General features: G+C 40.4%; 1 protein-coding gene across 19 annotated transcripts in view; it reads left to right on the plus strand.

Annotated features, from left to right (window-relative positions):
- The window catches only part of DLG2 (discs large MAGUK scaffold protein 2), a 1,033,121-nt gene that overhangs the window by 696,965 nt on the left and 317,550 nt on the right, over positions 1-18,606 (plus strand). For 18 of the 19 annotated variants that reach the window (XM_051620514.1, XM_051620368.1, XM_051620405.1 and 15 more), the window contains one exon: positions 16,034-16,203. In XM_051620514.1, coding sequence (XP_051476474.1) covers positions 16,034-16,203 — 170 coding nt within the window. Of the gene's footprint in view, positions 1-480; positions 590-16,033; positions 16,204-18,606 lie in introns of those variants that run through there. The other variant, XM_051620489.1, reaches the window with a different exon arrangement.

Below are 18,606 nucleotides of genomic sequence, written 5' to 3' on the forward strand. Positions count from 1 at the left end.
CCAGGCTCCGGGCCTGGGAGCCCCGCGCGGCACTGGAGCCGGCTAAACCGGAGGGCTCGGAGGGTAAGTCAGAGCTGCGAAGCCGTCCCTGCCCTCTACCACACCTACAGAGCCTGGCCTGGGGCATCTTCCACTACCTGCAGAGCAGCCCTGCAGCTGGGAGGAGCTTTACAGCTTCCTGGTGCCTTCGCTCATCTCAGACTTTAGTGTTTTGTTTTTCTTTCCCCTTTTTTTATCCCAGCGCCTTCCTCCCACAACACCCCACAGCTACCTACACCTCGTTTTTCTCATTCTTCGCCTCTCCGCTGTCCCACTTTGGCCTCTGGCTTTGAAGGGCAGACTCGAATACTTGCTCTGTGAGCAGAAGTTTCCCTTCTGGCCACCATTAGAGGCTGCTGCCTCCGCCGGCTGCCAGAGCCGCCCGGATCCAGCGGAGCTGCCGGCAGAGGCTGGATGCGCTGGGAGTTCCAGCGCCCGGCTGCTGGTTTCAGAAGGAAAACATCGTGCATGGCAGTGGCGGGAGACGAGACGCAGAGAGACTGAGGATAACTGGGGAGTTAGAGAACGGACGGAGGAATGGAAAAATGTGGTAAGAGCACAGGGTGTAAAAGCTGAGGATCCAGCCGGATGGAAAATGGAGAGAAGAAATGCAGGGTGGGAGAAGCTACTTGACTTTGGGAGGGGTGGGGGGGGGGGGTATAAAAAAAGTAAATAGTAGTTCCTATAGAACCCGTGAAAGAGATTAACAAAGAAAATTTGACACAAGTTTGAAAGCCCGTTTCAGGGCAGCCTTGCGGGGCGGCTGCCGCCCCCCGCGTCCTGCCCACCCTCCGCCTTCCCCCTCCCTCCTGCCGCTCCTGCCTCTGCCTGGCTCTGCTGCCGCTGCCGTCCCAGCGCTGTCACGAGCTGGCAATCAAACGCAGACATTAAAGCAGGAGCACGAGGTTGGTTGTCAGGCCTCCCGGCTGATCGATTGCAAACCAGGCGTTTGGTTGGTTAGCCAGACTGCTGACTTTATCTGGCCGAGCTACTGGCCTGAGTCACCTCACGCTTGTGGCAGTTCTGCACTGTTTCAAAGCTCTTGTTTCTAGTAAAGTCGATTTCCAGTAAGTTAAGGTAGGAATCTCAGGTCTGCTAAGTAACAAATGGTCTTCTATGGGTGGAGAAGTGTTTTGATTTTTGTTTTTATACTGGTGTGTCTGGCAAAAGTGAAGGGCTCCTCCCCAACCCAGCAGCTTTACCTCAACATGGACTGTGTCACAGTCCCTAACTCTGCGTGAAGATGATGTGACAGATGCTGGGGGGAGAGGAGTCTGTCTTACACAGGGGAGTTTTAAAAGGAATAATGTGTGAATTGAAAGATCATAAACTATGTACAGAATTACTGTAGGTGCGGCTTACCTAGTGAAAGAGAGGTAATTTGCCTTCAGTCATGTTCACCAAGCAATAACTGAAGGCTTGATGTTGCAGAAAAAAAAATTATTATAAATTATTTGGAACAGTTGTACCTCCAAAAGCATTGTATAGCAACAGGGTGTCATTCTGCTTTCAGGAAGTTTGTGAGGAAGAAAAAAAAAAGAGAGGTTCTCCTGTTAAGAGATGAACTTAGACATGACTTTTCTAAAAGCTTATGCTTGAGTCTGTGTGCAAATTAAATGGGTGTTAGCTGCTCCTCCTACAACGCCATATAGCTACACCCTGTGAGATGAGCTACCATCAGCTAATAGCTACTTCCCATTCTCAAAGAGGGTGCAAGGAGGTGAGGCTAATCTGGGAGGCATTTAAACCACATAGGGGTTTGCTTCTCTCTTCACTCAGCACTGGGTTTACCTGTGAAGCATCTTTGACTTCCCTGAATTTTATCAGACACAAAAATAATGGCACTTTTTTTCTGCTGCTCTTGTTGGGTCATCCTTCAAGTAGATATCTGTGACAATTTAATTCTGTATGGTTTTTGTTGGTTTTGGTTCAGATAATAATAATGTCAAGTTACTGATTTTGAAATTAGTATTAGAATTTTGAAATTTTAGTAACAAATTCACTCCTACAACTAAGAATTGACTTAGATTAACTGCTTCATAGAACCATAGGATGGTTTGGGTTGGAAGGGACTGTAAAGATCATCCAATTCCACCCCCCCTGCATGGGCAGGGACACCTTCCACTAGACTAGGTTACTCACATCTCCATCCAACCTGGCCTTGAACACTTCGAGGGAGGGGGTATCCACAACTCCCCTAGGCAACCTGTTAACTAGGCAACCTGTTCCAGTGTCTCACCACCCTCATTTTAGATTTTTTTCCCCTAATATCTAATCTAAAATTTCCCTCTTTCAATTTGAAACCCCTTAAAAACTTGCTTACTGAGCATATCAAGAGTTTAAAATACAAGTGATTAGTGCATTTGGCAGTAGTAAATTTTTGAGTTTTCAATCTATATGGCAATTTATGTATATACAGTTTATTTATTTGCCTTATAAATTGCTTTAATAACCTATTTAAGTGTCCCTTTCTCTGTGAGCATTTCTTAACAGAGTGCTGGCTACATCACTGCCTAAAAATTTACTGTCTACAAACGACTTCAGAATGCTATGCTAAATCTGAGCAAACATGTTTTGATACAAAAGAAGGTCCAAATTACTTTTCTTTGGAAAAGGGAAAAGAGGAAAACAGGGCTTTCTTCATGCATGAAAGTAGTGGCAAAACCACCTGTCAGCTCACCTCTGAAGGGGAACCTGCATTCAACATCTTTCTTTGGGGAACGTGAGCCCACATCTTCCAGAGGAGTAATGAGGCCATTAAACTGGAGGGCCTATGAAATCAACATTTTTCATTCTTTACTAACAAAATTGTTTCACTTCCTCAAAGACAAGTAAATGTTAATTGGGTCTGAGCAACCTTGCATTGAACCTTGCAGTGTTTTAAGAGTCAGGTAGAGGTTGTGGGCCAGGGTCTCTTCTCTCTGGATGTCCTGAGCACTGCTCAGTGGCAGTTTTACATCAACCTGCATTGGTTTCTGCTGTTATTACAATTTCTGTAATATATATAAAGATTTCATCAAGTCAAAGCAAGTGGTAGAATTTCTTTATAGTCTTGTGACTGGGAAGGCTTTGCTGAATAATGGGAGGTTTTCACTGCAATTTAAGAAGAGGATTATATTACACAAAGTACAACAGCTTCAGTGATGGAAGCAGAGGAAGTTAAAGTGTTTTTCTAGAAGATCATATCAGATAATAAGACAGCAGGTTATTGTTTTGATTTTTTTTTCCCTATCTAATATTTTTATTCCATTTTATTTTAATTCAAATTTGTTGTGATTAAATTTATTTTTTGTTTGACTGTAAAATTTGTTCAGCATAAAACAATACCATTTATGTCAAGAAAAAACATAAAACCAAATTCAACCTGAGCTGCATCTTTTTTTTTTTTTCCAGAGTTCAGTTATAAAACTGTAGGTGTTACAGCCAAGAGGCATTCAGATAAATAGAAAGGTGGGTGGTGGTGTTTCCATCTCTGAAATTAAATTAGTGTTACCAGTAGTTCAGCTATAAGCCTTTGGCTCGAAAAGTTTGTCTAGCTGGGCCTTTCTTCTTATGATGAAATATCAGTTACAAGCAGTAAGAGATTGTGTCCTGTTTCCTAACTACAGGAGAGAAACAGAATGACCAGGGACCAATGTTTGCAATCTCTTCTAATCAAAGGATTTGGAGACATCAAATGAGACTAATAAGTGGCAAGTTGAAATATCCCTAAGGAGATATTTAATGAACTGATAGAAAAGCTGTGGAATTCATTTACAGAGAACACCATGGATGTAAAACTTTATGTGGGTTTTGACAGCAGTTAAACACATTTGTGGAAGAATCTATCCAGGGTTATAAAATGGGAGAAAAAGAGAAGTATTTCTGACTCAGAAAAGTGCAGAATCATCAGCATCTGAAAATGTATCCTGAGTAATTGTATTAAATTGTATTAAAGCTTTTTCTTTACCATCTGATAAAGGCAACTGTTGTAAAGAAACAGCAGGCTAGATGAACCCCTGGTCTGGGTTGTGGTTTCACATAGCTTTTATCTCTTTGAGCTAACACCTTGATCTTACACATCTTAGCTCTGATCTTCCCTACATGCAGGCAGTAATGCTTGCAGTGCTTCCCTTTGGCAAAGGGCTTGATTTCTGGGTGAACCACCAGGCCCTCCAGAGGGATGTGGTCAGTAAGGTCCAGCTGGTTGGCTCCCACACAAGCCTGGCTGTCTAGTTGTGTGTCTCTGCAGCAATCTTGCTGCCAGGGGCCAAGGTCTCTGATTTTAATCTATGGGAGAGGTTTTTGTACTGCGGGGCTATGACTGTTCATTTTTCTTTCTTATTTTTATTCCTGTTGGTACTATGAATGGACCGTCTCTTCAAATCAATCGCTACGTGGCGGGTTGTGCAGGAACACAAGCTAGTGCTAATTGAGCTCAACATTGCAGAGCTGCATTAATATGGCCTTTTCCCTGTGGTAATTGACTGTAGACATATGGAAGGCATTGATCCAGGTGGATTTTGTGCAAGATCTACTCTGTCAATGTCTGAGCTGGCTTGGGATTTCACTGTGCCAGTTTGATGTTGTATGAGCTGTCTTTAGGGTCAGACTCTCTTGGATTCTAGATACTAACTTGGTGGGTATTTTCAACCAAAAAGTGTATATAAACACTCCCAAACAAAGAGACACCCTGTGATAAGGTCACACGGCCTAAAAGGATAAAAGGATCTGTTGAGTGTGGTGTAAAGGGTTAACTGAAGGAGAGCCCCAGCCTTGTCCCAGGAAGTTCTCAGAACTAGGCCAGAATGCAGAAATTATCCAAAGTATTTTAAGCAACAGATAGCTGCTCTTTAGCCAAGTTTGTGCTTCCAGTGAAGTCTTACAGCTGAGTTTACGACCTTTAAAAAAGAAAAAAAAAGTAAATGCTGTTTTGTCCTCTATTGAAATTATGAATAAGAACATTTTTAAGCTTCTAAATATATTTTCTTCTGACAGTTTAAAGGCTGCAGGAACTTTTCCATTCCTAATTATATAGTGCAGTATTTTGTCTGTTTCTTACTTGCAACTTCAAAAATATAAATTAGGATAATAAATGAAACATAGGGAGAAGGGTAGAGAGATGCTGTGTATGATGAGGAGCTGCTCCACTAGTATTTTAATGATATTGTTACCAGTCACTTGTGTTTCAAATTCAATTACTGTTATGCAGAACCATTAATACTTTGACATTTCATTAAATGGCTGTTTTTAAAATATCCAGTGACTAAAGCAGTAGCAAAGGATAATAAATGTGAACATCTTACAATGGTTTGGTACCTGTGCTGGTTGTGTGTTGGGTCTCAGCAAGGTCATATCATTAACAGGACATAGAGACACAGTAATTTCAAGCAATAACACATTTTGAAATGCAAATGTATTTTCTGAAATCTGAACTATTCTCTGACAGTTTGGGATTTAGTCTCTGTTCTGGAAGTGAAATAAACCTCAAAATTCTCTGGTAGCACACCTGCAAGTCACCCTGGTGTGACCTTAAGCCTTCCTGGATATGATCTGAAATTTCTGACTGGATTATAGTAGGCATTTCTACCTCCCAGACCATCTGTGGACTCCTGGTGTACAAAGGAGAAATTTCCTTTGTCATTTTTATTTTCTCATGCAACTTTCTGGAGGACAAGGGTTAGGACTTCTTCATGTTAGTTGGCCTGGACATGACAATCAGAAAAGTCACTGAGACACTGCACCGATCTGGAAGGAATGAGCTGGTTCTGTTGTGCACAGGTTTTTTTTCCACTGCTTTTGTGCTACTTTTGCATTCTGCCATCTAGGAAGGAACGTACTAAAGATAAGCTTATTTCTTGGGAAGATAGGTGGCTCTTTTGTATGCCAAGACTGCTGCAGATATCCAGAGGAGTAAGCAATGAACTGGGAGGGCAGTAACACAATTTCAGGTTACCTTCCAAAACCTCATGCCAGCAGCTATGGGCTGAAGGCTGGTGGTATACTGAAGGCCAGATTGGTTTTCCATTGTGTTTAGTTAAAAACTACCCATATATTTAAATCAAAAACATTTGTAGGAATTTTTTGTTTTAATCTCTGGGCTGAGGCTTGATGAGTTGTGAGGCTGCAGAAGCATGGCACCAGGCTTAAATGAGCACACCCTGCTTTTCAAGAGGACTTGTTAGCTCGGCTGTACTCCAGCCTTCAGGCTCCTGATGGTCAACACACCAAAACTGGTTTGCCAGTGGAGAAGGCATCCACCTGGCTCTATTTGCTTATGGGAATTCTGTGCAAGAGTTCAGTTTGGATCTTTGCACACACACAAACACTCACCCAGCACAAACTTCGTGCACAGTGGTGGAAGTGTTTGTCCTTCATTTCTCACTTCTGAAGACTGGTTACAAGGGTGAATCCAGCCAGGCAAAGGCAGGGAGCTGCTTTGGTTGGTTATATATTATTTATGCTGAGTATGCCTAGAGGCTGCTCTGAGGGTTGGTCTCTGAGATGAGCCAAGAAGGTGTAGACTCTCCTCTGGAAAGTTTGTTTAGACTGTAAACAAGAGATAAAGGAAACGGGACGAAGGTGGGGTTTTAATCCTCTATTTGAAGATTATGAATAAATTAAGTGACCTGCTCAAGGTTGCACAGAAAGAGTTGGGTTGGCCCCAGGCCAGCATTTTGGAAGAAAAGTTTATGATTTTTTAAATTTCTTTCATTTTAATAGATGAATGCCACTCGCTAAAGAATTCAGAGCATTGAATGATTGTTTTTTCTCTCTCTCAGGAATGCAACATTGTGTTTGTACTCTTTATTTACTTTCCCGACAACTGAAGGCAATTCTGCTCTTGATAGAAGCGTAGCTTAGATTTGGTAGGTCAAATAGTGCCTTCATGTTAAATACAGCAGGGTTACCATTTTATGGTACCAATATATTTTATATATTTAGACATATTTTATACAATGTATAGTACCACATATATTTAAATCAGAATTACTGCTAGGATTTCACATTTGTATTAAGTTCAGTTCAAATTACGCTGTATTCTTCCGAACTTATTCCTCTCCCCCTATCATAGTTTATGTATTATTTTCAGCCAGTAACCACTTGGAGATTTTTGGAATTTCATTATAAATCACATAAGTGTTGAACTTTGAGTTAGGATTGGCTCTTACTTACATCAGGCATTTTCAAAAGGACTAGATCCTCTCTAGCTTCCAGATACAGCCAGAAATTTTCTTCTGCTGCTAAGTTTTACCCTACTATTTTTAAACTGGATATAGCAGTAGTTTTATACTACTTTATGATGTCAGGACGGGGCCTGGGGGTGGATGTGAATTTGCTGCAGAAATTGGATCATGTGTCCAAGGATCATTATACCTAAGGAAACACAGTATGCCCTGTGGTATGTACGTATCATTGGCATTTAGTTTTACCTCTATATTCTGTGATTGGAAAGACAGATCTGAAGACTGCTGTAGGAAACCTGAGATCCTTTGTTCTGAATTCTTAGTTGGAATTAAGAAAAAAATATATCATTTGGAAATAAATTATATGGGGCAGTACCAATATATACATTTTTTTAATCCCTATATACTGTAAATTTTACTTACCATGAGATAGGCAGGGTGCATATTGAGTTAAAAAAGAAAAGTAGGGGAGAGAGACAGAGTCAATCTTCCCTAACTAATGGAGTAGATTGATTCTCCTAGGGTCAGATAATGAATGCATATTATTATTCGCTGATCTCTTGAAGAAGGGATTATAATAAGTCCTTTAGCTTGTCATCTATAATCTTGTGTTCCTGCTTCAAGTGCTGCGTTCTTGTAAATTGTGAAAGAAAACGTCAACCCTTTTACGGGGAAACTTTGACTAAAAAGGTTAGGCAAAGCAGGAGCAAAGAAAGAAAGTGAAAGTTTAGTACTTCTCTCTTAGTTTTGTTACCTGCCTGGTAAGTCCATACTGATATGTGGAAGTGCATATCTATCTGGTATATTCCATAGCTTTGCACTGATTCTGCCTTAAGAACAGTATTTTTACCTTGATTTCTAAGCTGAAGCTAAAGAATAAATGAAGTCCATATCATATTAAGCTTTACTGAGAAGGCATAGAAGTAATCTATTGATGTTGACCATAGAAAGAACATTAACTGTGTTTGTGAGAAGCAGGGCTGTACTGTTAGTAGAGTGCCAGTTAGTCAGGAGGTGTCTGGATGATAACTAACACCCATGGGTTGCTGCAACTTTAATGTCAGGATATTGGAGCACAGATCATTCCCGTGTTCTTGGGTCCACAGTTGGTTTCAACTAGCTCCTTTATGGAGCTGCAGGTGGGCTAATGTTTCTTGGCAGGACCATTTGGTCTTCTAGGGCTCTTTGCTGTGTTGCTGGGCTGCTTTGAGATTCTCTTCATGGCACCATATTGCACAGAACAAGAGAACACAATAGGCAGTTTAGAATAGGAAGGTAATTCTCCCCCTCTAATCTTCTCTCATGAGACCTCATCTGGAGTACTGTGTCCAGTTCTAGGCTGCCAAACATAAGAAAACATGGAGCTGTCAGAACGAGTCCAGAGAAGGGCCACAAAGATGATCAGAGGGCTGGAGCAGCTCTGCTATGGAGACAGGCTGAGAGAGTTGGGGTTGTTCAGCCTGGAGAAGATAAGTCTGTGGGGAGACGTTGCAGTGGCCTTCAAGTACCTGAAGGGGCTACAGGGAAGCTGAGGAGGGACTTTTTACAAGGGCGCAGAGTAACAGGACATGTGGGAATGGCTTTAAATGGGGAGATTTAGGTTAGAGATCAGAAGGAAATTCTTTAGTGTGAGGGTTGTGAGACACTGGCACAGGTTGCCAAGAGAGGTTGTGGATGCCCCATCCCTGGATGTGTTCAAGGCCAGTTTGGGTGGGACTTGGAGCAACCTGGTCTAGTGGGAGATGTCCCAGCCCCTGGCAGCAGGGTGACACTGGGTGATCTTTAAGGTACCTTCCAACCCAAACCATTCTATGATTCTATGATCGAACGATCATTGCCAGTTGTCACCTACTATATTTCTAATAATTTCCTAAGGATTGTACTAATCTTGTTTACCTACAATTGACTGAAGCACTTGCCAGCTTTTCATGGGTGTCTTCACAGTTTCTTGAGAACAGTAAACATGAAACTCAGATGAAGGTATTCAGGTTTAGAATAAACTTGGAATAAGCTTTTAAAGTATAATATTTTTTCTTAATAATTCAGCTTCTTGTGTGCTTGAAGATATCAATAACTATTGGTAAATATCTGAGTCCCTGACCTGCCCCCTTAACACCAAAATCTCATATTTCTCGTATCACTTGTAAATGTTTTGGCATGATTACAGCATATGCTCTGTATGCTGAAGTCAAGAATCCTTCATATCTGAATTACTCTTCAGAAGTCTTGTAGATGCATCCATTTCGTTAAAGTAGACAACATTCCATGGGAAGAGCTGTCTGATTTTTACTCGGCCTTTACCCGCAAGGGAGATTCTACAGACTTGAATAAATTTCAGTATATGCATAATATTAAGTCCCCATTTGAGTGTTTTGGCCAAAGTAGAAAAAGGATTATTTCTATATCAAAAATGAATCACCTGTATGCTGTATTGAACTGAGATATGAAGTCCCTCTTTTTCCAAGGAAACAATAGCATGAGCATTCCTTTTAGGTATTTCTTTTAAATTATGGTTAGAACAAGTTTTCAGGTTGTTTGGTTGGTTCATTTTTTTTCAGCACAACACATACAGTATCCAAAATAGTTCTAATCACGTGTTGCTTTTGGTTGAAACAGGAGTAAATTTAGTCAAGTACTCTGTGAACATGTATCGTTAGCAGACACTGAGATTATAGTTAAATTGTAGCAATTCAAGTTCTTCATTTTAAGAGTAATTATAAGTTGCTTTTGTATAGAATTAGAGAAAATAGAATTTCCTCTAGTTTCTCAGTTGTTGCAGAAGTCATTGTCATAGCTTAGACTACAGCTTCCCTTTCTTCTTTCTCTCGTTAGAACTTTCTACAATTCATTAGAAATTTTTACAACTGTTTTAATAGATGTAAATTATTTAAGAGTGTTGAGGCTGTTAGGTAAGTGCTTTAATATCAAAAACATGCATTTAAGGTATCTTACTTGGAAAAAAGGAAAGTCTTGTTGGAACAAATTTCCTCCTGTCTGGATTTTTTAATGTTGATTTACTCTAAGTGTGGTGAAACTGTAGAGATCTTTTTTGTTGGACTTGTGTCTTGGACTATGAGGCAGAACTTCTCCTTGGCACAGGCCTGAAACTGTGCCTGAAACTTACTTCTACCCATAGTTATATCCACCTGCAGGTATTAGGAAGATTTTGAGATAAATGGGGAAAGGAATCCATATACCAGCTGGAATACACTTTTGTCATATAGTTGTTACATGAACTTCTCAAAGAAGCTGGGAAAATACTTTTAGAGAGCTGTTTCCAAGGGCAAAATATTTTTGCCCATGAGTGGTAAGACCACACAGTTGATCATGTGAGAGAATTTTCTTAAATTAGATTTACTGACATTTTTTTTCAATTATTATTTTAGGTTTACACTGCTGTAGCATTTACAGGTCACTAAAAGAGCAGAGTTCTTACAGCATAGGAGCTGTACTATAAAAGTTTAGATAGAAGGCAAAGTATTCCAAGCCCACTGTCACAGACTTTTCTTTAGAAAATAACAACTATGGCAAGTATTGACCATGAAAACCTTCTGCACAGATTTAAGGAGGACTATATGACATCGCTATCTGTGGTTGAGATGTTGCTTCAGCTTTCTTGTTTTATTCTCTTCTCAGAAATTCTCTTATTTTTTTAGTGAAGAATCACAGAATCACAGAATGTTTGGGCTTGGGAGGGACCTCTGGAGATCATTCAAGTCCAACCCCCCTGCCAGAGAAGGACCAAATTTAAGACAGGTCACTCAGAAATGCATCCAGATGGGTCTTGAAAGTCTCCAGAGAAGGAGACTCCACAGCCTCTCTGGGCACCCTGTTCCAGTGCTCTGTAACCCTCACAAAAAAGTTCTTCCTCAAGATGAGGTTGAACTTCCTTGAATCCACTGCCCCTCATCCTATCACAGGGCACAACTGAAAAGAGGTTGTCCCTTCCTTCTTGATGCCCAGCCCTCATATATGTATACACTTTAATTAGATCCCCTCTCAGTCTTCTCCTCTCCAGACTAAGCAGCCCCAGGTCTCTCAACCTCTCCTTGTAAGGCAGGTGTTCCATTCCCTTAATCATCCTTGTAGCCTTTTGTTGGACTCTCTCGAGTAAAAAATTGTTTGGTTTTGTCTCCCAAATGTTCTACATTCTTAAATTTAAAAAAGACTCTGGAGTTTCTAGATTAATAATGATAAAAGAATCCTTTAGCCATTATGGCTAAGGTTAGGGTCTGCTCAGTGGCTTATGCCATTTATTTCATTACACCATGGACATACTCTTTTAGAGGTCTGAATATTCTCAACTAATATTTGTAGACCTCTGAGATCATTGCATTCTGCTGATCTGGTAGTGGGTCAGCGTGCTCTCCAAAACACTGTGTGACAGTCCAAAGAACTCTATAGACAGGGAGGGAGGAAAAAAAGCCTACAGGATCAGAAGGATATATCTGGACATCTAGCACTTGACGTGTTCATTGTAGCAGACTGAATAGGATAATTGTTTTCCTGCTCCTTCTATGCTGACAAAGTTTGTATACATACTAAATACTTTGTATGAAAGTATTTCTATCCCTGGATCAGCATTGTACTTCCTCACTCTTATATTCGTCCTACACTAGCAGTATTCATCTGTGTATGTTTTATTAAAGACTGTCTTACTACTTTAAAGTAGATAACTCTAAAAGACCAAATTTTAGACACTAAGGTGAGATTTCTGTTGAAGTGTAAATGTCCTTTTCTTTAGGGTGTTGTTTTTTCAGTAAATGAAGATGTGTGGCTTTCTGATTTTGACAAGATAATTCCATGTTGTTTCTTGACTTTTTCCAAAAGACATGCTTTTTCTCTTAGCAGGAGGCTTGAGGTAGGAAGGTTTATGTAGTCATACATTTATCAGTGCAGGGTACAGTGTATATGAAAACAAAACAAATGCAATCATTCTTTTCAGTGTTTTTATAATCTTTTCTCACCTTTTCATATTCATAACCATCCAATGTTAGGAGCCTGTAGTTTGCTCATTAAGCATGGTGTAGCCAATTGCATTTCAGATATGACTACAATCACAGTCACAAATTGGACAAGAATCTTATACAGTTATATCAATAGAAAGAACAGCAGCTTTGACATAATTACTATCATTCTGAGTGGGAAGCCCTAGCAGGATGCGTTCATGATTTATTTAAAAAAATAAAGCAATTTCTATTAGAGCACTTACTAATTTGGCAGCCAAGCCACAGAATTAAACACTTGGTAAATTAATAATTATGGCATTGAAGGAAAGCAGCAAACCCCATCCATTGAATGAAAACTGGAAACTTTGCAATACAGTACTTTTTATCAGAATCATAGAATCATTAAGGTTGGAAGGAACCCTAAAGATCATCAAGATCCAACTCCCCTGCCTTGAGCAGGGAACCCTACCACTAGATCAGGTTGCACAAAACCTTGTCCAACCTGGTCTTAAAAAACTCCAGGGATGGGACATCAACATCCTCCCTGGGCAACCCATTCCAGTTCCTCACCACTCTTACAGTGAAGAATTTCTTCCTAATATCTAACCTAAATCTCCCCTCTCTCAGTTTAAAACCATTACCCCTTGTCCTATAACTATCTTCTCTGATGAAAAGCCCCTCCCCAGCTTTCCTGCTTTTCCAACAGGTCTGTATCCTTCATATGCTGAGGGCCCCAGAACTGTACAGAGTATTCCAAGTGGGGTCTGACCAGAGCAGAGCAGAGCAGAGCAGAGGGGCAGAATCACCTCCCCGGCCCTGCTGGCCACACTTCTGTTGATGCAGCCCAGGATGCAGCTGCTCTCTGGGCTCCAGCACTCACTGGTGGCTCATGTCCAGCTTCTCATCAACTACCACCCCCAAGTCCTTCTCCTCAGGACTGCTCTCCAGCCATTCTCCCCCCAGCCTGGATTTGTGCCTGGGGTTGTGCTGACCCAGGTGCAGGACCTTGCGCTTAGCCTTTTTGAACTTCCTGAGGTTGGCACTGGCCCACCTCTCCAGCCTGTCAGGGTCCCTCTGGATGGCATCCCTTCCTTCTTGGGTGTCAACCACACCACACAACTTGGTATCATCAGCAAACTTGCTGAGGAGGCACTCAATCTCACTGTCCATGTCTAACATGGACATCTTAACATCTTAACAAAGATGTTAAACAGCACTGCTCCCAATACTGACCCCTGAGGGACACCACTCATCACCTGCCTCCATTTGGGCATTGAGCCATTGACCACAACTCTCTGGGTGTGGCCATCCAGCCAATCTCTTATCCACCAAGTGGTCCATCTGTCAAATCCATGCCTTGTCGGTTTGCAGACCAGGATGTCACATGGGACAGTGTCAAACACCTTGCACAAATCCCGGTAGATGACATCAGTTGCTCTGCCACCATCCACCATCCCTGTAGCCTTGTTGTAGAAGGCCACCAGATTGGTCAGGCATGACTTACCCTTAGTGAAGCCATGTTGGCTGTCACCAGTCACCTCTTTATTTTCCATGTGCCTTAGCAGACTTTCCAGGAGGATCTGCTCCATGACCTTTCCAGGCACAGAGGTGAGACTGACTGCCCTGTAGTTCCCTGGGTCTTCCTTTTTCCTCTTTTTAAGAACAGGGGCTATGTTCCCTTTGTTCCAATCAGCAGGAACCTCACCAGACTGCCATGACCTCTCAAATATGATGGACAGAGGCTTAGGAATTGCATCCACCAGCTCCCTCAGGACCTGTGGGTGAATCCCATCAGGTCCCATAGATTTATGCACCTTCAGGATCTTTAGTTGGTCACGAACCTGCTCTACACCTACGGCGGGGGTAATTCATTCTCCCAGTCTCTGCTTTCACCTTCTGTGGCCTTTGTGTTGAGGTTGGAGCACTTGCCAGAGAAGACTGAAGCAACAAAGTAATTGAGGACCTCAGCCTTCTCAATATCCTGTGTTTCTACCTCACCAATTTCCTTCAGGAGAGGGCCTAAACCCTCCTTGGATGTCCTTTTCTCCCCATCATACCTAAAGAAACTTTTCTTATTGTTCTTAACATCCCTGTTGAGATTTAATTCTAGCAGGGATTTGACTTTCCTAACCTGATCCCTAGCTGCTTGGACAACCTCTCTGTATCCTCCCAGGATACCTGCCCTAGCTTCCACCTCCTGTATGTTTCCTTCTTCAGTTTGAGCTTTTCTAGGAGCTGCTTACTCATCCATGCCGGCATCTTGGAGTTTCTACTTGACTTCCTCTTAGTTGGGATGCAACACTCTTGGGCCTGGAGAAGGTTGTCCTTAAATATCAGCCAGCTTTCATGGGCTCCTCTACCCTCCAGGATGTTATCCCAAGACACTCTCTTGAGCAGATCCCTCAAGAGGCTGAAATCTTCTGAAGTCAAGTGTAATAAGCTTATTGTGAGCCCTCCTTGCTGCCCTAAGAGGGGAAGTATCGATTTTGTGTGCTTCCCAAGTTTTACCAGTTGTCATGTAAAGGCTGCTATCAACATTTTCCCCTCTAAATGTTCTCCCAAAAGGCTGATAAAACAGAAAGCCTTTGTTTCAAATAGTTGTGGTGTTTTTGTTGTTCTGTTCTAAATGAAAACAGCAGCACAAGAACATAACAAAAATCCATCCTATGTTCTCCGAGTTCAGATGAACTTCTGATAAAGCTTCATTCTCCCTTCATGTGCTGAGAGTCCTGAGGAATACCCAGCTCAAGTGTTCTTTTGCTGTATAGAGAAACATTCAATGGTTGATCTTTATAGAAATGTAACAGAAATGGCAATATTTTTAGCAATCCATATTTTCTTCACTGATTGTTCTTTCAGGCATGCAGAAGAACACATTCATTTACATATGCCTTTTACTTCTGTACCCAAAATACTTAGGAACATCTCATAATAAATGTACTTCACGTAAGAACAACGGGGTCTCTGTTCATCAAAGTTCTTTGTAATTTGCTCTTCTCACCCTCATTTACAAAGAAAGGATAGCCTGGTAGCTGAATCATAGGCCTGCTGCTTTGGAGCTGGGTTTTAGTGCTCTCAGGGTGTAGATTTCCTTTCCAACTTGGACAAATCTGTCAGATAAGGAGAATACTATTCCATCTTACCAGCACATTTTGAGGGTGAATATATTAGTTCATCCTCAGATAATGTAGAAAGTGGCCAAAGTATGAATATGAGGTAATTTTATTAGTTTTCTAAGAAAAATTGATGCCATTACCACACGGCAGATCTTGGAGCCTACAGTCAGTGGTGAAAATGTAAAGAATAAAATTTACTCAAATTACTTATCATGAAACATGCTATCTTAAATTGTCTGCTTTTTGTAGGACTGTTTTTGCTAGGACAACATAGAATTCTTTGGCTCTAATGAAGAAATGTGAAAGATTTAAGGAAGTATTTTAACAACTACTGGTCTCTCTGCAGTAAATTAATCAACTGATTTCCTTAAGAGAAACAGCAGTGGTAAAAGCAAGCAGCATGAATGTTGTAACAATTATATTGTTTAGTAAAAAGAGGTTTAATTAAGTCTGTAAAGACTGACAAGTTGTTTATTACTCATTTCTATCACTCTAGAGGATCCAACCCTAATGCATGAAGGAGGGTGGTAGGTGTGGGTGGTTAGGTAGGCTTCAGATTGAGCCAAGCATGTCTTTTGGAGGGATTAAGTGTTGTTTCTGTCTAATTGCTGATGAAGCATATTGCATTAAGCCTGTCATCTGGCAGACTTCCCAATGAAGTTCTTCAAAATGCTCTTCATTTCAAAACACTACTGGCAAAACTGTTTGATCCAAAAATAATGCTGAAGCATTTAGTATCTATGGGTCTTTGTTCTTCTTGTAGGGTCAACGATTGCATCTTGCGAGTAAATGAGGTGGACGTGTCAGAAGTCTCACACAGCAAAGCAGTGGAGGCCTTAAAAGAGGCTGGTTCCATAGTACGACTGTATGTTCGTCGAAGGCGACCTATTCTGGAGACCGTGGTAGAGATCAAGTTGTTCAAAGGACCTAAAGGTAAATACCAAAATGGAAAGCCATCTGTTTTTAACTTGATGCTTAACCTCTCTTGTAGCCCAAATGGCACCTGACTTTGTTGATTTGTTAGCTGTTTGACCTGTCAAATACTGAAATGGATTGAACCTAGGCTGGTAGAACTTGAATTCATAGTTGCATGTCTCTTCCTGAAATATGAAAGAACTCAAGGAGTTGTGGTTTGTTTCGTTTGATGTGTAGAGATGGCTCGTTACCTCCCAAAGAAATGCAAGATGCAGAGATACTAGGCTATACAGTGGCAGCACCTGTGCTTCCTCTAAAGTTCCTTTACTGAGACCTTTGACTTTCATTTAAGGTGCTGTTGAAGATAGAGTTTCTGAATTCTCTTTTTTTTTCAGAAGGCTTTATGATTATCCAGCTTTTACTTTCTACTTTCATTTTGATGGTTTCTTCTACAGTTACTGTTGGAACAAGAAGACAAAAATACCAACTTACCCAGATACATAGCAGAACTTTATTTTATCCTTCAACAAAATAGCTTGGAAGTCTAGTATGAAACCTTCACTAGTCTAAATTAGCTTTATCACTTCCAGCAGAATCTTCTGATTACAGAAAAAAAGACCAAATTCCTTTCTAGAAGCATTAGCACAAATTGTGAATATTACATATCACCTTTCCTTTTGGAAAAGGTTTTTGGTTTTGCTGAAATATAATTTTTATTAATTTTTACATTTTGTTTTTCCTGCCTGTAATTTCCCCTTGGGTACTCTGTTTTTCTTCATAGATAATTTCTGGGCGAAGAAAATAAAAATTTTCACAGTAGGTGTGACTAGAATGCACAGCAGTAGATGCTTGGATCCATAATAACTATTTCATAAGGAAGTCTTTAATTAATGGTATATAAATGAAATGAAGAAATTTGCGTATCTCTTAATATATGCCATGCACATGAGATTGTTTTGCTTGTTTCATCTGCAGGGAATAACCTGTAGCTTTTTCAGTGGTTTCCCTTCCATCTCATCTCATGCAAATCTTACAGGATGCTTCTAGACAGTTTTCTGTGCCAGTTATGGATTGTATTTGTTTCTAATTGTGGAATTGTTGAGATTATCCATTCAAAGTAAGCCAGGATAATGGACTGTTTTCCATATTTCAATATATCTCTTCTATGCATGGTTATTTGACACAGTAGTGTATTCATCATCCCCTACTCTTGGTGAAGAGTAAGATATATTTAAACATGCATCTGAGGGTAAGCCCTCAAAAGTCTGAATTCTTGTGCTCAATTACAATGCTAAATTGACTTTCTAATAGAAAAGCATCTCTAATGAGATTTTGTACGTGTATGAACTCAGAATACTAGTGCAAGCAGCAGTGTTTTTAAAGCTTTGGAATTCAACTAAGTGTGTGATACGATAGTAATTTTGAGTAACCTAAGGCTAAAGAAACTAAAATTAACATCTCTTTTCAGGTTTTGATGAAACAGTAAAAATTATTCACCATGACCAAATTTTTGCTGCATTGTGCAAATAGACAAGCAAGGCAGTCATAATGTTTCTTCATCATGTTTGTTTTGATTGTGCGCCTGAAACTATTTATCTTTACATTTATTTTCATAAAAGAGAGTGAATACCAAAACAGTGCTGCTTAATGCTACAAACATAATTCCATATGCATGTTCTTACCTGAAATTTACTGCAGATAAGTGCTATAAATTGTGAATTTTATTGTTAAGCTGAATAGCTTTTTAAAATTTTCACTTCAATATTATGTAAATAATTTAACTGGAAATTTGGATGAAAAAATGTTGATGGGCTAGTTCTTGGCAAGAGCCAGGTCTTTTATCTGTATGGTTTAGGCAATAAGGTACCATACCATTGTATGCTTTCTGTTTTCCATAGAGGCAAAAAGAAGAACAAATAAAATAGGCTATAGATTGGTTGGAAATCTTGTCAATACAAATTTTAATATCTGTAATGCTTTTCGTTTGAATTTTTCAAAATCTTCCATGATAAATAAGCTATCTGTGGAGAGGCATCAAACTCATGGCAGAAGTTGAGAGTAAGATCTGCCAATCCTGGCAGTAGGTTTCAGTGCTAGTCACTTGTGTGATGTTTATCTACTCGTATTTCAAGTGATTTATCTGCTCTTTCACACCTTTACTGTGCAGTGCAAGAACAACTTGTTGTTTATAGACACAATGTTTCTTCTCAGAGTGAAATAGGGATGTTCTGGTGTCCAGGGCAGGACCTGAAAACCAGCATGGTAGTTCCCACACCTTTCCTTCCTTCCTACTCACAAAGTGCATAAGAATCCATTTTTTAAACAAGAAGACTGTTCCGTACAAAACTTGGAGGAGCAAACACCATTTCAGTTGCTTCTTTTCTTGTCTGCCTCTATCAGTGTATAACTCAGTATATACTG

The sequence above is a fragment of the Apus apus genome, chromosome 1 (genome assembly GCF_020740795.1).
Source record: "Apus apus isolate bApuApu2 chromosome 1, bApuApu2.pri.cur, whole genome shotgun sequence".
NCBI classification, from domain to species: Eukaryota; Metazoa; Chordata; class Aves; order Apodiformes; family Apodidae; genus Apus; species Apus apus.